Genomic DNA, 24,716 nt, shown 5'->3' on the forward strand with positions numbered 1-24,716 from the left:
ATTTAAATTTTTACAAAATTATTTGATTACGTTTATAAAAAGTAATTAAACTATTAATTCTAGTTTAATATTTAAAGCAAGTTTTAATTTTTTATTGTATAACACAGAGAAGTAACTGGATGCTTTCGCTGTAATATCACAGTATCATTTCCGTTCTTAAAGAAGGACAATGCTTATTTCTTTTTGTTATTACTAGCATCGATGAGGTATAAATAATCGATAAAATAAAATGAGGAATAAAACGTAAAAATAATTTCTGATTAATTCTAAAATTCCTTGTAGATAATATTTATTAACTGCTGATACAAAACACCTTGATTTATTTGATACAGGACTTTTCTTTCCGGAATTTTTTGTTTATTTTGCAGAAAATGTGCTAGTAGAAGTTATAGATCGATTTCGATAAAAATAAATATTATTACTCTTAAGAAAATGGAATACTTAACAGTTAATATTTTAATAAATGGATCGAAAAAAATTATATTCAATTGTAGACGAGTAGCTAGGAGATTATAAAACATTATCTCTTAAATTAATTCTAAAAATTATTAATTCTACTTTAATATTTAAAGCAAGGTTAAATTTTTATTTCATAACCCAGAGGAGTAAATGGATACTTCCTTTTTAACCCTTATCGTGGCAAGATTGCTTTTTTGAAGAAAAGCAAAAAAAAAAATATATATATATAGGTAGCTATACATTTTGTATAGTATACCTCATTTTGTATAGCATCTCATTTTGTATAGTATACCATACATACAACTTTATAAAAATTATTTTATAGTGGTAGTATATTTTTATAAAGATGTATGTATGGTATACTATACAAAATGAAGATAAGGGTTAATTTCACAATGTCATTTCTGTTATTACTGAATGACAGTGCTCAGTTCTTTTGCTTTTACTCACATTATGATGTATAAATAATGAACAAAATAAAATGAGGAATAAAACGCAAAAATAATATCAGATTAATTCTCAAATTCCTCGTAAATAAAATTTATTAATTGCTGATACAAAACATCATGATTTATTTAATATAAAAAAATTTTCATGCATTTTTTGTTTGTTTATTTTTCAGAAAATATGCAAATGGAACTTATAGACTGATTTCGACAAAAATAAATATTATTACTCTTAAGAAATTGAGTATTTAACAGTTAATATCATAATAGAAAAAATTATATTCAATTGTAGACGAACAGCTACGAAATTATAATACATTGTATCTAAAACTGATAAAAACTTTCATTCAAAATCATTTTAACATTTGCATTCAGACAATTAAGTCTGCTAAAAGATAACTAACATAATTTTCTATACAATATTCGTTCAAAGTAAAGAAACATTATTATAGCTGAATTCCTACAGGTTAGAAAAAATACCTAAAATAAGCTTTTAATTCATTAATACCTGAGTAAACAATAAATCTTTGCCATGATTTTTTTCTTCTTTTCATTAATGAAATATTTACAACGTCCAATCGATTGGAAAGAAGTTTCCAAGTACCAATAAAGGTCGGCAATGGCATTATAACGAAGAAGCAAATTCCTAATGGATCACTGGTTTCGTACCATTAGAGTGTCAAGAAAATGTATTTTAACGCTGTCTCCTCCGAGATCGATAGGGGAAGCACGCGACAGATCTTTCCTGTTCGAAGAACGCACAATATTTAATTAATCTCTCTTTTTTTCCGTTGAGAACAGTCACGACAGAAATATTAATGACTTAATTAACAGACTCGAAGATTGGAATGCGAAAGAAAAACAGATTTTTCCATCGCTTATTCCCCGCAGCTGCGAGCTAAAGTATTCAGTTCCGCTCAAAAATAATTTTGGGGAACACTTGCCCGAAGTTTTCAAGCTCATTCATTTAAATAAAAGCTATGAAATCTTAATGATAATAGATCAACCCTAGGTCACTTATTAATGAAAAAGTAGCGCCATCATGATTAATTAAATATGTGAGAAACGAAGAATTTGCTTTTTCCTATAAAAAAGGAATAATAAAGATCATTAAAAGTACAAATTATGTATTCCTATATAGTATATTCCTCAGGCCACGCAACATATATTTATGATGGCGTATTTTGATAAAATTATTCGACCCTTGTAGAAACTAAAACATTTTCCTTTTCATTACCTAACCTGCCAAAAAAGAGAAGTGTATTTCTGGTTCAGCATTCTTCTATTATTTCTGTTGTGAAATTTAAAATAATTAGAGAAATAAAATATATCCTGCATTATTCTCTTATATATATTTTGGAATTTATAATAGGGAAATAAAAATTATCCGACATTATTCTTTCATATCTATTTTAAAATTTATAATAATTGGAAAAAAAGTTATCCGGCATTTCCCTGTTATTTCTATTTTGAAATTTCTGATAATTGTGGAAATAAAAATTATGACACTTATGTATTTTCATATTGATTATAATAATCAGCCAGAAAAAATTGTAGGTACAAGTTGAATTTCTAGTAGTTTCTAGTATTTTAAAATTTAGATTAGACGAAAACAGTTCAAATATTTCACTTACTGAATTTAAATATTTTCATCTTAAGAACTTTAAACTGTGATAAAAGTGAATAGGATTGTTTATATTTCTAATGTCTCCTACCGGGGAGAGGGAGGGGGACCTCAGAAATGAAGATGAGGAGCGTCCAAAATGGTGGTTAGTTCTCGCCAGCTTGGTAGGTACACAAATGCTAGGAGTAGGCTATTTCCTATAGATAACGGGACATGCTTCCTACGGGAAGGATCGTACCCTGATCGGTTATGTCCCTTAAGACTTAATCATAGTTCCCGGCAGTGTTGCTGTCCGATCAATGCGATTTATCCGTGTTTCTTTGTGACGCTTTGAACATGCCGGTTAAGGAGAAAAAAAATTGATCAACTTAAATATTTTTATCTCAATTACTTGAATTGGTATAAAAGTAAAGTTTAGGCCAGATCCACTATTTTTCTATTAATTTTATTGTAAAATTAATAAAAAAACTGATATAAAAAAACTAAAAAAAAAACTACATATGAACATTTCTATTTTGAATTAAACATGAGTATTCTTAAAATTTATTCAAAGGCTTTTTGTCTTGTTAATGTCGATTTTTTATTGTTTTATTTGAATAAAAACATTTATTATTAACCATTGGTAAAAAGCTAGACAATAAAATTTAAAAGCTTTCATTTCTTTCCCATCAGAATCATTTTACACAATACAAAACTGTCTTGGATTTGTCGTGCAAACTTGCGTACAAATTTGTCGTGCGATGTTTATAAATTTACCATTTTTTTCATAATCAGCTTTAGTTCGCTAGGGAAGTTTTCTTTTTAGCAACGAATAGCTTAATTATTTCGTTTGTCATGTAAGCAAACACGCTTGATGATTAGCTAAGAAAATAAACTGAAATTTGAAATTGCAATCACAATGGCTTCCAGGATTTGCAGTCTCATCAATGTAAAGATATTTGAGCTATTAATAAATGCAGAATGTTAGTCATTCAAAATATACTGTATGCTTTTACTGTAAACATTAATTTTTTCATATAAAAATAATACGGAATAAAAAATATTACATTTTAATAATTAGCTTGAATGATTCTTACTTGACTATCTTATAATGCTCACAAAGGTTAATAGACCATTTACTTAATAATAGACTTTTTAATAGACTTTTTTACAAAAAATACAAAGTTGTAAAGTCGACAATTTTATTCATTAGTTTCAATAAAATATAAAAAAAAATGTAATATATCAATAAAATGGAAGAGTTTTGGATTTTCAATTATAAATTTCACTGAAAATAAGCCCTATTTATTATTTGAAATAAAAAATATCTAAATTATTCTTGATAAAAAATATATTTACCATAAATGATTACCATTATTAATTTGCATTACCTACATTACAAAAAATCTTTCTAATAATGTCAATATTATCGCCCATAAAATAGCATTCATTATAATGGAACAAAAATGCAACTGCATACTTCAAGATTCATATTTCGTTTTTAAAAAGTTGTGCTAAAAATATTGATTACTCTTTTCATCAGTAATGAATTTAGATAGCAATGCGCACTCCATTCTTCGTACATTTCATTATAACAGAAGCACGCAAATACTAAGGGGGAAAAAGAAATATTTTTTCTAAGGGGGAAATATAGCTACCATATTCTTCTCTGACCATGAGGTATCTATTATGGTCAGTCACTCTGACACCTTATACCAGCTGCCCACTTTCTTATAACCCTTATCATTCACTAAACGATTTATTGATGCAAGGAATAATGATTCTTCATCTGGTCTGCTATTGGGAGAAGAGGGGAATGTCGAAGTATCTACAACCTGTGGAACTTGTATTCATTTACCCAGAAAATGAATCGGCTGAATATTTATACAGCATTTAATGGAAATATTTTAAGTTTGCACATAGAATTCATTTATTTGGTTCGACTAATTTCTTAATTAATGATTCGAAATTGTATCTAGAAAGCATAAATTCGATGTTTAAACAATATTTTGTAGATGTTTGTATTTTTGAAAGTATTGGGATATAGTAGATGAATATTCTGGTTGACAACAGCCATGGGAATATCATTTACATGAATGTTTTAATAAAGGTGAAGGTAAAATGGCATTTTCAGTTTAGTCACCAAGAATTAATCTGACACAGAAAATGAATTATATGTCAGTACTTGAGAATTACGTGAAGTTAGGAACTAATGAATAAATTTGATTAATTAAGCCAAAATCTATAATTCACGTGAAATTAGATAATATATTATAGTGCCAAATTTTGTATCTGGGCGCAATGAGATCTTTGGATACGTTCTGAAAAAGAACACCTGTGATTTCAGATTTCACAAAGACATCACGAATCCCTTGAATCGCACGAAGCAGCTAATGACGCAAAGATCATTTTTTTTAAGAAAGACTGTTCTGAGTATACTCGATTAATGTTAAAAAACTAAGCCAAGCATTTGATAAATTTGAATTCATACAACTTTTTCAAACAATCAGGTATTCTCAAATTGGAATTAGAATTTGGAATATAATCAACATCAACCTTTTTCAAGTAATGAAAAAAATGAGGTTTAGGTTTGCAGCAATCCGCATTTTCCGGCTGGTTAATTCACTGTGAATATTATTAATGTTTGATTTCTATTAAATTTCATATATGTCCCTCGATGCAACATTCTTAAGTTTCAAATTGTGATAAATGTAATAGCTTTTCGCCTGTTTTAATTGTTGTGCGTATAATCTTCTTAAGGGTATCTAGTTCCATGATTCCATTAATGATTAATCTATTCCATTAATGATTAATCTATTCCATTAATGAATAATCTATCCCATTAATGATTAATCTATTCCATTAATGATTAATCTATTCTATTATTGATTAATCTAATAATTTATCTATTCAATTATAACATTAGGAAACAGTAATATTGTATATCTTACTGTTAATATGATTAATCAGTTATTATTATTAAAAGTGATTAATAGATTTATCACATCGGTAAATTATTATTAATTCTAACCACGATTATTATTATTAATAACATGTTAACCAGGTTGTTCCCAACATATATACAAAACTTTATTGTAGTTATCAAATAAAATACATATGTACGAGAACAATGCAGAATGCATTTTTCATTATCCTCAACCTGAAAGATATGGAATATAAAAAACTTAGTATATGTATGCAAAGAATTCTTTTTTTTATTCTTAAATAAAAGATAGTGCTTTTATTTGGAATATCAATAAAATATTAAAGTTTATGCCTCGACTCATTCTTTCCTCTTCCAATTCTATGACTGCCTTGAAAATTTCTTAAAAAATATTACAAAAATATCATTATTTATACCAATGATAATATTCGATACGAATCCTTATCCTCCTGGTGTGTTCCTTACATGTGTTCTATGGTATTTATAAACTGTTTATAATTAAAAATATGATTTAGTTTTTTCGAACGATATTCTGAAATCGGTATACTTATTATCGTTTGTGATTATTTAAAGACTGTATCTACATTCAATATACTAGAAAATGAACTTTCAAAATTATATATAAAGATGTATTACGTCAAAATATAAGCCAATGTGTTTAATTTAACTTTATCAAAGGCTTTATCGAGCGACACTTTCATATCAAAATACATATACAGCGGAAACGTTTCTACACATTGGAACAGTAACGCTACGATGCTTATAACTCTACTCACGTATCACCATCAATAATACGAAAAAGAAATCGGACAATTTTCCAAAATATTTAGCAGAAACCAGCACGAAACGGAACTACTTGAAAGGTCCAAGAGTTCCTGAAATTCACTTCGGGTTGGTGTCTTTCCACCATGTATCAGAATTTCTACGTTGGCAATTTTTCGGTATTTAGCGTATGAACATAAAATATTTTCATTTAAAAAAATTATCTACCGAATATGGAAATAGTGCAGTGTCAGGATTTTGTATTTTTTAAAGCCATTTTCTTTTTTCTAAAATATGCTTTTATTAAGTTTTCTATTCTTCCACCTTGAATAAAAATTAAAACTCGTCGATGCAAGTTGCTGTTTCTGTTTCTTGAGGTAACATTTTAAGTTGAATTTTCATTGAGGTAAACAAAAATAAGATAATGGATTAAAAATAAAATTAATCAATCGATCTAATGTTGATACATTCAAAAGTGTTATAATAGTTTTAACAAATTTGAATTTTGGAAAGTAAATTGCAAACCCTTCATAATAAATCTATTTTATTAAGTAATGAATGACTAATAGGATAAAGCAAATTTACTTAATTCATATCCTTTATTTTACTGACTTTAATAATAAAAGTAAATTCATTGAGAGTTTTTCCTAAAGTTTAATATTAAACTTTTTATTTGCATTAATTTTGCTTAGTAGAAACAGAAATTGAAAATATTTTTTCCTTCATCAGTTTGTAAACAAATCTGTGGAAAGTATTCAAAGCTTTAACATTCCGTTAACAATTAGAGCTTACAGAAACACATTGTAAATTCAAATGGAGTGAGGAAACTTATTTGTGTCAAAACTTTGTTTCTTGTAAATGATATTAGAAATAAATACACTAATGGGAAAAAAACTAAAGGGTACTCAAATTACTTATATTATATGAAGATTAGTAAAAGGCTTTTTGCAGAGAATTCAGAATCAGAATTAACGCATATTCCAATGATAAAAATATGTCACCTTCGGTTCGCCTGGTTTTTATATTATGAAAAAGAACGAAATTAAGTGTTATAAAATCTTATATCAAAGATTTTGTGAATAATTGAATAAAATGTGTCACTGTAAAAATTTAGATATATAGTTGAGAAAGCATCTGACAGTTTGCATAGAATAGCATATGTAAAGTGTGATGTAAAAATATTAAAGACACTTTTAATGTGCTCAGACAACTAGATCACTGTTGGAAACTCGTCACAGCAAACTTTTTTGGATCATCATTTAATAACATTTGATAAGTCATATCACTGACTCTCCGACCCGCCCGAAGACATACGGATAAAGAAAACTAAATGACCGGACCGAAGCAACAGCAAGATTGGCGGGAACTGTGGTTGAGTCCTAAAGGTCATCACCAGCCACGGTACAACCCTTTCCGACGGAAGTACGTCCCATCATCTATGGGAGGAGCCAGATCCCCCACTTTTTGTATACCCTCCATGGTGGCGAGATCCAATCACCATACCGGAAGCTTCCCATCCTCTTTTCGAGGTGCCCTCCCGGGGGTTAATAACATTTGATAAAAGAAATAAACACATAGCATAATTCCAGGTAAGAATTCGCACATCGTGATATTTTCTAAGTAAGATCTGATCAAAGTACAGGCTGCAAAAGGAGATATTTACAAGAAAGCCAATGATAATATCATGAAACCTCACAAACCCCGCCCAAAAATGTGCAATCAAAATTGATAAGCCGGGATAAAATATCCTAAAATCCTACTTAGGCCCAAATTTTTAAACGTTTTATTATTATTATTATTTATATTTAAAAGGAATACAATTCATTTTAAAAAGAAATCGTTACTATTTATATTAGTATTGACTAATATTATGAATATGAATAAGTATATATGAAAGGAATAAAAAATTCAACAAATCATATACATAAATAAAATAAAGAAATAAAAGTTTTTGATAATAAAAAACTGCATTTAATATAAAACCATGAAGATCTGTATTCGGCTTAATTGCATGATTTTAAATTTTAATTTATCTTGTAAAAGAAATTTTTTCCCCACTTCTTTAATCTACTTTTAATTTTTATGTAACATGAAACTCAGTTCTATAATTTTTCAGGCCCATTTCATTTATTTAGTATATTAAATATTATAGATATCATTTTTGCAATGAAGATTAGTGTTTCTTCTTATTTAAAAAAAAATCATTTTTATGTTTAAGTGTTGAAATATTTTAGAACAATTTCCAAGAAAGATCAATTTATAAAAATGAAGTATTCAGATAGCACATATGTATCATATTAAATGAACAGAAGTGTTAAATTATGGTGAAATTCGCTGAATTAAATTATTTAAATAATTAAGAATTTTGTGAAATACATGAATTATAATTTATCGCAGTTCTTAAGATGACATTAATATTTTCCACCAATAATAATTTACTGTAAAAATCTTATCTAAATTGTTCCTAATAATGTTCTAACTTGTTCCTAATATGTTTCTAACATTTAAGTTTATAATAAACAGTACGTAATTCTACAACGATAAATAAATTTAGCCATGAAATATCCTTAAAAACAACTCTTTTGAATAATAAAAAAATTGTTTTAAATAAAAATTCAATTTTTTTTTTCATTGAAAGGGCATTTTGGTACTGCTGTAATGAAATATTTCTTTTTAAAGAAATAAGAGAAACTGCTAGTCTTTCTTAACTTCGAAGAAAAAGGAAATAACCATTTTTTTAAATATAGCTTATAAAATTCAAGAAATAGACCTTTTATAGTTCAGGCACTTCCTTTCAAATCTTTTTTTTTTCCCCTTTTCTCTAAAATATCTAACTCTCAAAAAATACTTATATATAGGTCAAAAATATATTAGCATCATTTTCAGAAATGATACTTCTCTCTTTTGTAAAATTGCTTTCTTTGCGATTGAAGTTATACTGCAAGTAAGGCAATTTTCTTTACATATGATCGCTTGAGAAACAACCAGGAGTCATGCTTGAAGTCATCAAAGTACATAAAAATGATTTTTCTTCACAAGTTTTTTATGCTCTGTTATCATTTTGAAAAGGAAAAAATAGAAAAGTCAGTATAAAACTTCAATAAAACCTTTTAATATAAAAGTTTATAAAAAATATTACAAAAAGCGTGAAAAATTTATCCTGGATATAAATCATATTTTATCCACAATTATTTTTTATTCATTTTTAATTCATCAAATTAAGACTTATTCATAAAAGTTGTGATTAAAATAGAAACTGTTTGGGCTTTATTTGGATTCACAAATTTTTCAATTAAAACAATTTAATAATTTTTAAAAGAAAAGTTTCCAAAAGATTTAAAACTATATGAATTTGTCCTTTCAGTTATTAAAAGAAAATTTAACAATTAGAACTATTTAATGCCACATCTTTCATATTAAAATATCGGGAGAGACAGCCTACAATATGTTCCATAAGAAAATTTGTCTTTAGACAAATTTTAACAAGGAAAATATATTACCTTCAAAGATTTAAAACAAAAAAAAACATAATGAGTATTCTCAAAATATTTTGGTTTCTCTAAGATTAATTAAAAAATATTTTTCTACAGTTTAATTAATATTTTCGAACGAAAACTGCAGGAACAATCTTTAAATTATGTTTCTTACCCTTAATTCTGAAAATGAACTTTTAAAATGTCGAAGATATGTAACATGTGACGTAAATAAATATTATAACATATGCTGCATTTAAATTATAATCATAACCATAACCGGCTACTCCGACTGAAGGCACACTGAAAAATCTGAATGTCCGGACAGCCGTAATAGAAGCAATGTCGGGAACTGTAGTTGAGTCCTAAGTGCCATCACCGGCTACGATACAAACTTTCCCCTTTGAAGTACGTCCCTTCTTTGATATGAGGTAGCCGACCCCCACCATTTCTGTACCCAACAAAGTGGCGAGAACCAACCAACATACCGGAAACTTCTCCTCCTCTTTTCAGAGGTAACACCGGGTGGAGATGCTGAATTTAAAGTATAAAAATGAGTTTAATTCTATTAATAAATACTGAACACAAACATAGAATTTTGCAGCATTTTTACATCGTTATTCTTTGAATGCTAATACATGTAAATGTTTCAACATGCGTTAACTTTTATAAATTTTACAACTTTTTAAAGAGAAAATACAAGAATGTTAATTACGTTAAATATTTAGAGATGTATTTAAGTAGAAGTACACAAATTTCAGCAACAAATGCTGCGAGCACACTTTTTAGTTTGTCATTTCAAGAAGCAAAAATATCTCACATCATCAAACATAATTGTTTCAACGATCCATTAATTTTTTTTTTTTAATTTCTATAAATTCACATTTATTGTCTAATGACTTTATAGAAAACTCTTGAAGCAAACTCAGAAAATTTATCTTTTGCAAACAGTAATTCTACTGCAAACTCAGCTTTCTTCGTTCAGTAGAGTCATTAATAAATTCTTTAACACTTCAAAGAGTTTAGTTTAAAAATAATTAGCAATTATTTTGAAAATTATTTAAATTCTTTCCATCAAAAAAATTCATTACAGTAAAAAAAACATTTTTGCAACTTTATATGTCAGCATTTTCGAAAAATAATTTTTTAGACACATAAATCAAAGTTGTTATTAATTTGAAATACTGATAAAAGGAAGTATTTAAATAACATGGCTTTATTGTTAATAAAACTATAAGATTTTTCGTTTGTGCATTTAATTTCTAACATAAATCAAATACAGAAATAAAATTTGAAAAAAAAAATTAAATTTTGCTATGGCCTAACATCTTCCCTTAAAAAAGTACATCCTGTCGCCGGAATGGAGACAACTTGTTCTGGCACCATTACTTTACGTATCAGTTAGACGAAAATCACCTTTTATTAATTGAAATTTCTCATCCGTGAACTTGTGATACCCACCTCGTTGGGCTAATTGTTTGCTCATAATCTTTCATATTTTAAATAAAGAAAATATCATATAAATTTTCTTAAATTAGATGTGATTAAAATAATGTTCACAATAATCTCTAAGTTTAAATCTTCGTGACCCGATTCCACCGAAGAACCATCGTGTAAGGGGGTCTGTTGCACGTTAAATCCGTCATGACCAAATGTCCTCCCGCTGGTGTGATGTGGTGTGGAGAGGGGGGTGCCAGCTCAGGTGTCGTCCTTGTCATCTGACCGCGGTTCAAAATTAAGAGGTCCGTCCCAAAATAGCCCCAGTGTTGATTCAAACGGGACGTTAATATAACTAAACTAAACCTAGTTTAAATCCTAATCTAGCTAGTTTAAATATGTATACACTTTAACTATTAATGAAAATTTTATTTTAATCCCTATTATAACTCAGTATTTAATTGTATTGATTCATTCGTCTTATCTTTAACTACGTCCCACAAAAGAAGTGCAGTGAATTTTTTTAAATCCAATACAGCTACAAATGCACCGCTCCGAACTCATTAAAAGCCTCTGCAAGAGAACCCTTCATTTCCATGCAACCTGTTTTCTCACTGAATCCAACAGTTGGGATAAGAAAACAGCGACCTCTAATCAAAGAGCCCTGCAACAAAAACCAAAAGCAGACAAAGAAGAAGAAAAAAATAAAAGAGAAGGACATAATAAAAAGACACAAGATAGGACGGAACACCGAGAAAGGATAAAATGGGAAAGTGTATTGCTAAAAATAGTTGCCTCTCGTGATTACGTTCTTATTACTCTACTCAAAGAAAAGATGAGCATGAGCCATGATTCGATAAAACAGGGTGCTTTTTTTTAAATTAGGAGGAGTTATTAGTTGAATAAAAAGTTATTTTAATGGAGAATATCTTTTTGGACATGTCAGCATGTTCTTGGAGATTAAGGTTTTTATTTAAAAAAAATGGTGGAAGAATTTTTTTGGGCGGAATAGAATTTGCTTATCATTTTCAAATACCGTAATTTTATTTCATTGTTATTTCTGGGAAAGAAAAGCAGGGAGGAATAAAGTTTAATATGTTGCAGGAGGGATTTTTATTAGTTATAATGTTTTGCGCCTTTTTTTGTTGAAAAGATATTAAAGTTATCAATGCACCAGGGTTGTTGTTTTTTTAAATCTCAGACTGCTTTAAAATAAAAAGCAATTATTTTAAGTTTGAATAGCAATTACAATTTTTTGCCTGTCATTTAAAGTTAGAAGAAAGTATTTTTAGTTTGATAGCTTAGTGTTTACAACATAGGTTTCGTAAATTAAAGTTTGCCCTGATAATTGGTAGGTGATATTTTTTATATCACATACGTCTAAATAAAAGATTTTTTTTCATCAAAATTTTAATTCACTGCTTATTTAGTTATTTTCAAACTACTTAAAAAATAGGAAAATTTTTGAATATTAAAGCTACATTTCTTGGATAGTGTTTGTATATTATTTCCATTAATAATGAACTCAAACTTAAATTTTGCATATATCATTAGAAAGTAAATTTATATGAAAATGTAAAAAAATTATGAAAGAAACATATAAATTATTATTCAAAGTCATAAATATTTTTAAAATTCAGAATACATGAACTTTTTTTAAATAGCATTTCTTGCGGGAATTTTTACTTAAAAATACTAAAGGGACCTTTCTAGTAATTTTTAAATAAACTTTTTAAATACGATATCAAATTATTTAATATTTAAAAATTTAAAAAGATTAAAATTAATAAAGATTATTTAATATGCTTAACCGAAATATTTATATATGTTAAATTTGAAATTTTAATTTTCCTCTTTGTTATAAAAAAGACAATCACTTTAAAACACTCAAAAATAAAACACAATATCATGCATAAATGGTGCCAAAACTTTTGTCAGCGGTTCTCAGACGACATGACAACAACGTAGGCGTACGTCATTAGCTAAAGACCGAGTAAACTGCCAAAAAAATTAGGAAAAGAAATATGAAACTCGGAAAAGGAAGGAAAAGCGCAGAAGTGGGTTGAGTTGAAAATACAATTTTGGTATCAGGAAACAATAGATATGAAATTACATTGACATAGCAAATATTTGATGTGAACTTTCTTATAATGTAGATCTAATAATGGAACGTCTATATCTTTTTTTTATTTCAAACTCATTTTTACTTTCCGGTAGACAAAGAAAAAGTATCGTAATAATCAGAAAAATTTAATTTTGAGATTTTGTTGTATCTTCGTATTTTAGACATGCATCCGAAAAATACATTCTTTGGAATTATATTTGGTAGTTTAAGTGCACGCATTTGTCTGTCCACAAACACAATAATACAAAAAAGCTTTGACCTCAATAAACGAAATTAGGTATGTAGTCTTAATATCATATTTGTAGAATTCTGCCAAATTTTGGGTGAGATGCGTTGTAGGTGAGTCTGTCTACCTATTTACCCTATGCATGTATATACACTAACTCAAAAAATGAAAAGGTTAAATAAATGAAATTTGGTATGCTGTTTTGGACATATTGACCCGATTTGGACCCGATTGACTGAAAGGAAAGCATTCAAAACTTATACTCAGGTGTCTTCTATATAATAAGAAACTCTAAACGTTATACATTTAATAATAGAATGTAAAAAGAGCTGAAAAGGCCCTTATCAGCTTGCCCTGAACTTGAATTTTTATTTCCTTCTTTTTCTATTTTTGCCCCATTAACTAGGATATTTTTAAGTGATGTAGAGTTTTAGAAAGAGAGCCGAAAAGAAGAGGCTGTATTATAGAAGCAAACAAAAATGTCTAATGTAATCAACTTCCGAAAGTTTTCCTTTCTTCTTTATATCTAAACTACTTCGTAAATCTATAGTTAGTTATTGACTTGTATTACAGAGGTAAATAGGGTAAATAAATACGGGCCGCTAGATAATATTGCTTAGAAATATGATCGTCACTGTCAGTTATTTTATGGCAGCCTACGAAAAATATTTAAATGCCTTTTTGATGAGAAAAAATATATCAAATACGAAAAGAAACCAGCTGAAGTGGTCTTACTGAAATCTCTTCTACGTTTAACTTAATATCTTGTTCCCTCTCCCCCGCATAAAATTATGGATTTTGCATAAGGTTACAAATGCCTTTCATGGTATTTGCAGAAAATATATACGAAATATAAATTTTGGCGTGAATTTAATATTTTTACTGAATCTGGGGTAAGAATATGTATTCTGGATAACTTTTATTGCCAACATTTGATACAGATCCCAGTTATAATCACATGACCCTACCAATAATTGATTTAAGTCTTTTGTTTATAAGCTATAGCATTGACATGCATGCAAAACTACAGACCAACAAAAGGTCAACCCATTGATAGATTTCGTTCAAAATTTGATATTAATTAATATTTTGAATGCTAAACTTGCATATCAAATTTTCTTTATCTAGCTCTTTGGCAGGTCAAACAGGCAGACTTCCTGTAAGTGGATTTCGTTAAAAATTTGATAAGGATCTACAAATTGGTCATGAGTCCATTTATTAAATTTCATTCGCGCTAGCCCAAAATATTTTTTAGATATCTTGTTCACAGATAGGAAAACAGGCAGACAGACAGACAGAGTACCAAAAATGTGTTTTTTGATCTCAGGGTGATTTGAAACGTGGAGATTCGTCAAAGTCTCGAGTTCGAATTTTTTGACGTTTACAACACTTCCTCTATACTACATATGGGGAAAAATAAAAATACTTTTTCCATGTAACAACATGTTTGAATCATTTTAAGATTATTTCAAAATTATAAACAATTACACGGAATAAAATAAAAACATCTGAATTTGATTTTTGTAGAATTTTGTATATTACTTTTATTAATGAATATTGGAAAATTTCTGTTTTAAAATTACAACCCTCTTCTTTGTCTAATCATTGCCTAATTTTTAAAAATAATATATAGATTCAGGTAACCATATAAAACGATACTTCCATAACTATTCAAGAATAGCAAAAAACATTTTAATAACACCATATCTTAGTTATATCTATTGCATTTCTTAGTTAGAATTATAGGAAAAACTCTAAACTTTCCATACTGAATATAAAAACAGCTTTTCAAAACAAATTGAAAAAAAAACGAACGAAGAAAAAATTATTTAAATTACATCTAAATTATAATATCATAATACAAAAAATGATAGTATAATAGCAGATGTGAAAATAAATAAGTTAAACACACTTATATAAGAAAAAGAATAATGTATATATATATTGTACTCTATTCTGTCAAAAGCGTACTCGTAAACTAATTAAAAGATTCTAGTATAATTACTTCTAAGGAAAACAAAATTTAAAAAAAACCCTGCCCGTTGGATTAAGATATATTAATAGAAATTTATTTTTGCTATATTTTAAGATGTATAATTTTCAAAAACTTTCCTTGACAATTCCGGTGAGTAAAATCTAAAACTATTTCAGAAACAAGTTTTAAAGAGATTCAAACCTTTACTCCTACTCTTGGTAATGTTTATGATTGTTTCGTCATTCATTTTTAAATCTGCTCTAAATTATGTAACAGTAATAACGCCTACAAAAAAAATATAACAAAACACATGATAAGTTACTGTAAAATGAAATTGAAAAATATATATGAAATTTTATTAAAATTAGAGTAAAACATGTATAGAAATAAATTTGCTATCATTGAAAAACTGATTTTGTTAATATTAAAATAGTGTGAAATTGACATGCCCTTTGTGAAACCTGCTTTCATACTTCAATGTTTTGCTTTTTTAATTGTTTTATTAGATAATAATAAAAAATTTGGGTTTCTCCTGTTTACTGATTCAATACAAAATCTATAAATGACAAGGTTTTTGTGGGTTATCTGTTATTTTTATGCCTCAAATTATAGCATCCTTACTTTTAGGATTTAATTTTAGCTTATAAATATAAAAAACGATAATTCAAAGTCTGAATGACACACTGGCACGAGAGTTAAGGGATTATTATAAACATTTTCTGTAAATTGTAAGATTATACTAATATGAATCTAATTATTCTGTTATGTTTCTAAATATTAAGATTATGCTAATATGTTTTTGTTAACTTTCTCCAAAAAATTCTCTATTAGCACTTTTTTTTTAATTTCATTTAACTCTATTTTCATTTCATCAACATTATAACTTTAATAGTTAAATAACTTTCCACAATAATATTTTATAAGCACCTGATCTTTCGAATTCATTATATTGTTAATAGTAATTTTAATGATTTAACAACAACACTATTACCTATATTCTATAATTAATTAATTACACCACACTGTATTTCAATTAATAGTAAGTACATTTCAGCATAATAAAAAAAATTTAAATTTCTATATTCTACTAAATGTTTTACGTATTTTACCTTTGCCATTTTCCCAGAAGGCAATTTTATTATTAAGGCTAGTTATTATTAAGGCCCCTTGAAATGGAACGATACATTTTGTATCTGATTCATGATTTCATATTTTTTAGTGCACATTAATTAGCAATTTCATGTCAGTATCCAAAGCATATATTTCTTTCTGGAAGATTCTTAAAACTCTATTTCTAACTGTTTAATAGAAAGAGGCACGCACGCATAACAAGAAGAATTTTCACGACGCTGAAAGTATATTTTCATGCTGAGCACATTCAAGAATCAATAGCCAAGGGTTGTAGGAAATAGAAGCTATGTTAATTTTGTTCTGGGTTCTCTTTTTGAGCGTTTCCAATTTTTCGATGGAAAGCAAAACAAGAAAAAGCCGTCGGAAATGGATTATAGTTTAAAAAAATGTTTGTATACCACCGACGGTAAATAAAGAATGTCATTTCTGAGCTGAAAAAACATTTATTGTGCTAACGGTAATTGTTTAAAAGTCGTTAAGATGAAATTTTGGGTTTTTTGTCAATTGGAAATACCATGTAAGACGTAGATTTTTTTATATTGGCATATACATTTTTTGCCTATCAAGGCTCTAACAGCTCGAATGCATTTTAGTGCAATTCTAGTTATTTTTATAACATGTTGGGATGTTTTTTCCCCACCATATCCCATTTAAAATAGTAGAAAATAAAACAATTAGCTCGTGTCAATTCTGTCTTCTAAGTGCTTATCTAAGTTTGATTTTGTGGCACATATAAATATAATATTACTAAAAAAGACATAGTTATCAGTGACATTTTTTTCAACTTATTTTTTAATTAGAATTGTTGCATAATCCTATTTTTTACAACAATAACGAACAGAATGTTTAAACAAGATCTATCGACAAAATCTGCAACTTTATTCATTCCAAATCAGCTATAAAAACAGTATTTACAACAAAGATGATACAATTAAATATAGTTATTTAGAACTATATGCAAATTTAAACGTATTCTTTGTGGCATATTTATGAAAACATTAAATTGTTTTTTTTTAACCATTTTAAACTATGAAACGTTTTCGTTAGAAACATCAGTATTTATAACATGCGATTTTACTTCGTCAAATGATGTAAAAAACGCGTATAATTTATCCCTGCTGTTTTGCGGACTACATAACTTAGGATTTATTTAAATGCTTTAAATTAAAATCCTAGATTAGAACAACATCAATATACAAAAAAAATGAATCCGTTTGTTGCGAAGATATTTAAAACGTTTCGCAAACGTTGTATTAAATAATTATTAAAAATAATCAGTCCCTGATTGTTTAAATAGCTGTCTGCTGAGAACTAATATAGCATAAGCTCATTTCATGCAATAAATTAAGTAAATTTTTTAAAAAATAGTCACGCGTAGAATTGGAAGAATTACGAGAAAATAATGGTTTGTTGAAGAAGATTTTAATATTATAGTACACTTTTGTAAAAAATACATTTTTGGAAAGAAGACAATGAAGCTTAAAAGATCTTCACGTCTAAAATACAAATAGTTCTGATTTCCCATTTTTTTGTCAGAGCGTAAAAAGAAAATTCTTCCAGAGTAAAATTTGTTTCTAATAGAAAGAAACAAAGCAACCAAACGTTTTTCCATTTATAAAGTTCTTTAGAGCCATAAAAAAGGGTAAAGTAAAAAAAGCCAAAGCAAGAAACATTCTTAAATAATTTAATCGATCATATGAATTTTGAATGATCTAAAACAGGTATTAAATTTTGAGGTTCTAGTAAAAAAGTAATTAATTTTTTAATGACAGTAAAAATAAGTTTTATATTTATTTATTTTTTATATCTCAAAAAATAAAAGGAAAAAGAAATGAAAATTTTAAAAATATTTACTATTCTTTCAAGAAAGTAAGCATTCTTTTTTTCGTGGCTTATTAATTAGACTGTGATATGTCAAAATATGCATTTCGATGTATTGTCTTTGAAAAAATAATAATCTGATTTTTAAAAAGATAATACATAAAAGCATTATCTCGATTGAAATTCATTCTCATTTTTTTTACATACATTTGGCACAAAAATTGTAGCATACATGATATAATTTAATATTTTTGTAGTAACGCAAAGAAGAAAAAATGTGTATGCAGATATACTCATTCATTTTTTTTCATACGTAACATCGATACCATTGATTAAACCCATCACTGGTAGAAGTACAAGAATTAAAAATAGAGCTAAGTTAAGTTATATAAAATTCATATCTCATTTCCACCCCTTCTAAATGGTATCGATTTCCGAAAAGAAATTGACCATTTGTGAAATGCAATGAACTGTTCTTTGAGGAAAAAGACGGGTTGAAAAATTAACTTAACAGGATATAAATTCTGTTTAATTCTATTCGGCTTAAATCTTTAAAAAATATAATTTTTCGAACTTTTTCATTTTTTTCTCTCCCTATATTTTTTAATTAGTTTTGAGTTTTGACTTTCAAAATTATTAGTTTTGAATAAATGAAACATTAGCTTTCTGGAAAATTGAATTTTCATTAAAAAGTTTTCTATCTTAATTATTTATAAAATTAAGATAGAAATTGTATTCATCGCTTTTTTTTGTATTTTCCCTATGAAATTAAGAATAATGAATTTCGTGAATTAAAAGTAAAACTGTACTCTCTAATAAGACGAAATGAACTCCTTTTATACATTTAATAAGTATTGAAATTAGAGCTCATTGTTATAAATAATTGTAAACACTTGAAATTTAGATCGTAATAATTTTCTCGCCAGTTAAATCTTTATGCTAATTTCAGTGCTATCATTCAAATACCGAATGTTATAGGAATTTAACGTAATAGAATGCAATAGAAAATGATTTAATTTACACATAATTTTTTCGGTAGACATTACTTGTACATGTTAAACATTGCATTTTGGTTAATCTTATCTTCAACACATAAAGGAAATCGTCGATATTTAAGCCTTTATGTTATGTGACAATAATAAAGACTTACAATTAAATTTGAAAAAGGAAATAGATTTTAATTTTTCCCATCTCAGTTTTTTAAACAAAAGACATTACAACGAAAAAAACGATGAACTCTTTTTCCTAACATTAAATTTTATCAAAAATATAAAGCAGCGCTGAATTTATTTCGTAAATTCCATGTCTCATTCACTTAAAGTTCCCTTTAAATTACATTCAATAGTTTTTTAAGTCCAGCAGTTCAACGACACTAACCCCTTCTTTATTTTTATCCAACCTTGCGGATAAGCTTTCAGCCGAACGATTATTAATAAATAAAGTAATGAGAAACGTCAAGGGCGGTTTTAGGGCAATTGAATTTATTCTATTATCGGTTCTTTCGTAAAATAACTTGTTCATTTAACTACAAACTGTGGTTTTTCCAGTACTTCCAGATAATTGTTTAAATTAAAATATTTCAGCGTTATGATGTCAAGAAATGCTTCATCATGAGCCATGTGAAGTAGAATTGTCTGAGATATCTCAAGACTGCAATGCAGGGCGGCAAGATTTTTTTGTTGTCACATGTATTCATTCCCCTTTTAATTGCTACACCGATCAAAATTTTTTAATTATTTTAGTTAAAAGTAATTGAAATTAAACTAAACTGATAGATTAATTATCGTTGTAAATCACAATGATGACATTTCTCTAAGCTGAAACTTTATTATGGATTTAAAGGAATGAAAATTTCTTTAGAAAGTATACTGCTTATGATCTTCGAAACCCCATTCCATGTAACAACATTTTATTGCTGTTTGATGGCCAGGAACTTTAACTGCGACTTTAAAAGTCACTATAAACGGAGTATTTGGAATGCCTACATAACTAGAAATGACATTGGGTTTAAAGACATTTTACCGAAGTGGTATCTTTATTTTCCGAGCAGCATGCACTGTGGTGCGTGAGTTTGTGGAGGTGCGTACGTAAATGAAGACTTTTATGGCACATACCTACTCCTGGGGCCAGCATGTTGATAATGCAGAGCAGAATGGATAGGGCTAAAGGCATACAAGGCACAGCCTTCCTGAACCGGCCATGCCGTACGTTCACACTTACGATTTCATAGTTGGCCTTTTTGTCGGGTTCGGCACAAGCGGCGCTCACCACTTTCAGCACGAGTAATCCGTCTTGGGGCTGCTGGACCTTCGGGGTCGGCGCCGGCCTCAGGTGCCTCTGAGAGGGCCTCCTTTGTAGGCTTTCCAGGTGACCATCGCTACAGGCCTGCGGCAGGTGGGGCCTGCAGTGTTGGTTCGCTGGCCGAGGGGGCGGAGGATTGCTGTAAAGGCACCTGTGCTGCTGATGTCGCATGCAGTGCGGGTAGAGGGGCGGCAGAGTGTTGACTCTGCAGGGGCCCCCAAACTCATCCCGACCCGAGGGGTGACGGGCCGCAGTCATCCTTTTCCGGGTCCCCTTCCTCCGTTTCCGCGGGCCAGGTGATCTGGCTGGCGTGGTCCCGTGTTCCTTCACTGCTGCAAGTGCGCTACTGCTACGTCGGAGGAATGAGGGGTTGCCGCGGGAGTCTCGATTATCTCACTACCCGGCGTCGCCAGGGCAGGCGACCTTTTCTGTTTTTGTATCGCCAACTAAAGGGCGATGTTTCGTTTGGATATAGGAATGGAAAAATTTTCATTCAGGTTTCGGTTAAAATGCACGCCAAAAAAGTCGTTGCTGCTTTTTTTCAAAGGTTAAGAAGAAAAGCTCAGGTTTGACTTCAAAAAAATTGAACGAATGATAAGTGAACGAAACTAACTATTATTATAAACTTAGTTTTAAAGAAGAATTGTATGAGAATTTTATTTAAAGTGTGGTATTTGCATTTAAAATTGAACAGCATGTTCCCTTTTTTTTAATAATTAATAGCAGACGGAAAAATATCACATTAGAAAATTAAAATACTGTATTATCAAATTAAATAGAACTGATAAAAAATTATTGATTTAATCTGTTGAAAAAAATTTTATTCCAAATATTTTTTTTTATTAAAATTAAAGATTTAATTAATTGAGTTTCTTCAAAACTGCAAAATTAATTTTTAACTGAAATCTTCTCAAATATTAAAATGCAAATTTCAATTTAAAAAATCTCATATTTTTAATTTTGATTACTCTGCTTAGTCTGAGTTCTTTTTTTTTAGTAAATATCTTATTAAAATTTTTAAGTAAATACTTGACAACTATTAGCAATAATATATAAAAACGAAGATTTTTTAAATGCTTGTAACTGTTGTATATTTGTGAATTGGAATCGGCTATCTGAAAGAAGAGAAAGATAGCATTTTATTTTAATTGAAAAATGAAAAATAAACTTATATACACATGTATAATTATTGTTCTAATCACAGAAAGCCACCATTATTTCGAAAGCATTTCTAGAGAAAACACATTTCAATTTAGTCTATACAGACCATTTATTATTTAATTCATTCAAATAATTTAAAGTTGTTTGATAAACATTTGTTTTTCATTTTTTTTTCAAAAAAAAAAGAGAGAAACTTCTTTTACCGATACCTTAATAAAGTTATTTGTATCAGAAGGAAGCAAAACTCTAATAATCAGTAAATATCAATATAGCACCTAATATTGGAAGATGTTATAAAGAAATACAAAACTAAAACATTTACTGTGCTTGAACTTTTCTTAAATGGAAGAGTATATTTTGTGTTTAAAAATTGTAGATTCCAGACAACATGTCATTTAGTTTCGTCATACACATCATGCCCTAGTGTTACGTTTACATCACGCCCTAGTTTACGTTTGAAATGCAATTCTACTAAATATATGCCATGTGGCCCTGATTAAGTCTGATTCCAGAATGAAGCCTCTAGGTGGAGTGGTATGAAAATTTGGAAAATTTGGTACCGTTTGCCCTCCTGTCCAAAGCAGCTTTATTGTTATATCAAAATGCTATGTTAATATTATTATTAGCAAATATAATTATAGCCGTTTCGGAGATTTAAGTTATGTTATCATGAAAAATGAATTAAGAGATTTTGAATAATGACTACATAATGGACATCTGTATAACTGTTTTCAACATGATATTGATAATAGACTGGCGTACTATATGTAAATTGCGATATGAATGGTCGAAAATTGTAAAAACTTTGAATAAGGCAGATGGTTGGATCTAGAGCTAAATTTGATATGTATTGTTCTAAGTTAATTCTAAAATCACTAAAAAGGAGTTCTAAAAATTTAATTAAATTTCTACTAATTTTTAACAAAATGTCTTAGTAATTGAACTGAAAAAAAATTTCCTGGATAAATTCAAATCTTGCTGTCACACAAAACTAATTTTTATATCAATTAAAAATTTTAAAAAATAAGCTTTCCATTGACATTAATTTTTCTACAATTCAATAAATTTAAAAATATATCTTTTAAATTTATTTAAAAGGATTTTTTTATTGCTTTAATTATCGCATTTGTATTATTCAAGGGTCTTGCCCCTGTATAAAATACACTTTCGTGTGTGCAATACATCTGTTATATAAATTTTAAAAATAAAAGTTAGAAATAAAATAACGATAAATAAGTCATGAATTAAGTACAGGGGTGTTTGTGCTCCGGGGAAACCCCGGAATTCCGGGGATTTTGAACTTCGATACCCGGAAATTCCGGGGATCGTCGTTCAAAAGGAAGTAGGAATAATAATGAATTATTTTTTTTGATCTGGGTAATTTTGTTTGCTTTGAAAGCAGAAAACGCAAGGTCAGTGTGTGTGGTGAAAACTTTTCCTTTCTTTCTCCAAAGGAAAAGTTTCTCCGTGAAAAGGGGGAAAAAACTTCTTTTTTGTTCTTTCCTTATTGCGAGTTATGACTCATTCCCCCGGTTCTCGGACATTCTCTTTTGGATTCTTTTCGGCAAGTAGGCGCGGCAGAAAAAAAAGGGAGAGACTTCGTTCGACTAGATGTGCGATCACGTGACCTGGGTTCAAAGGTCTTAATTTTGCAAAATTAATGGTTATTAATTTTGCAAAAAAAGTAATTCATTGAACTTTTATAATTAGGTCATTCAATACTTCATAATTGTAATTTTTCATTTCTCCCCCCCCCCTTCTCGAAACTCCAAAATGTCGGTAGTAAGTCCGTAAAAGTTTCAGGGGATTTTTTGGGGTCCCACAAACACCCCTGTAAGTATAAAAGGATATGATACTCCGGACTGAAGTTTCGAATCTCCTTTAAATGTTTTCTTTCCTTTTCATCCATCTAAGGCACCTATAAAATATATTTTATGGTAATATGACGACGAATGTTTGTAGCAGGATTATTTTAATCACAAAATCGATAACCATAAAATAATTCGAAAGAATATCGTTAATTACCAGGAAATTCTCTAAAAAAAAACACTAGTTAAATAGTCCATTTAATCTCAAATGCCATTAGACAAAGATAAATAAGTTAGAAGATGACGTCATAACAGCTTTTCCGCGCCAAAAAAAAAAATACTTTGGCGCTCGTATAGACGCAATATTTTGGATTAACTGGTCTTGAATAAATGCGCTACTACGGCCAAAAGTTTTAAATATAATAAAAATTCTTAATTGTTTCTTTCCTTTGTTACTAAGATCCCGATCCAAGTGTTCCAAGGGAACCTTTAAATTCGTCAGTGTTGTGCAATTAATGGGCATTAATTTTATTCTTAAAAAAAAAGACTTCTTCTCCGTCGCTTCGGTCCTTCTTTTGTTAAATGCTAATGTCTTTATTCGGGTAATTAAGCATTCCGGGAGTAAACGGAAATTTCATTAAGGAACAATGTTTAATCGCTCTCCTTTGCTATGTTTGGCATGGATTGGGATTATTTCCACATCTTTCTTCTCTTTAGAGGGAAGCAGACGTCATAAATAATGCTTAATTGCAATTGGTCTGAAACTCTGGTCTTTATTACAATATAGCATTATCTGAATAAATTTTGTTCGGTTAAAATGAATTCGCAAATAAAGTCTTAAATTTCTGTAGTCAAAAATCTTTTGATTATTTTATCGATTTCTACTTAATTTTTAAAACCACATTTATTTGAATATCAACATTGTTTTGAGACTCGGTTTAAAAGAATTAATGAAATTACTAAAATTGAATACAGAATAAATGATAGGTCTTTATTTGATTCCATTGTTGTCTTAAATTTCTGTGGTTAAAAATCGTTTGATTA

At 28.6% G+C, this 24,716-nt stretch overlaps 1 protein-coding gene across 1 annotated transcript in view; it reads right to left on the reverse strand.

Annotated features, from left to right (window-relative positions):
- The window catches only part of LOC129976545 (protein stum homolog), a 73,628-nt gene extending 52,582 nt beyond the window's left edge, over positions 1-21,046 (reverse strand). The window contains exon 1 of the mRNA XM_056090173.1: positions 20,517-21,046. Coding sequence (XP_055946148.1) covers positions 20,517-20,961 — 445 coding nt within the window. The 5' untranslated portion in view covers positions 20,962-21,046. The remainder of the gene's footprint in view (positions 1-20,516) is intronic.
- Positions 21,047-24,716: the final 3,670 nt, after the last annotated feature.

The sequence above is a fragment of the Argiope bruennichi genome, chromosome 1 (assembly GCF_947563725.1).
Source record: "Argiope bruennichi chromosome 1, qqArgBrue1.1, whole genome shotgun sequence".
In the NCBI taxonomy this organism is placed as follows: Eukaryota; Metazoa; Arthropoda; class Arachnida; order Araneae; family Araneidae; genus Argiope; species Argiope bruennichi.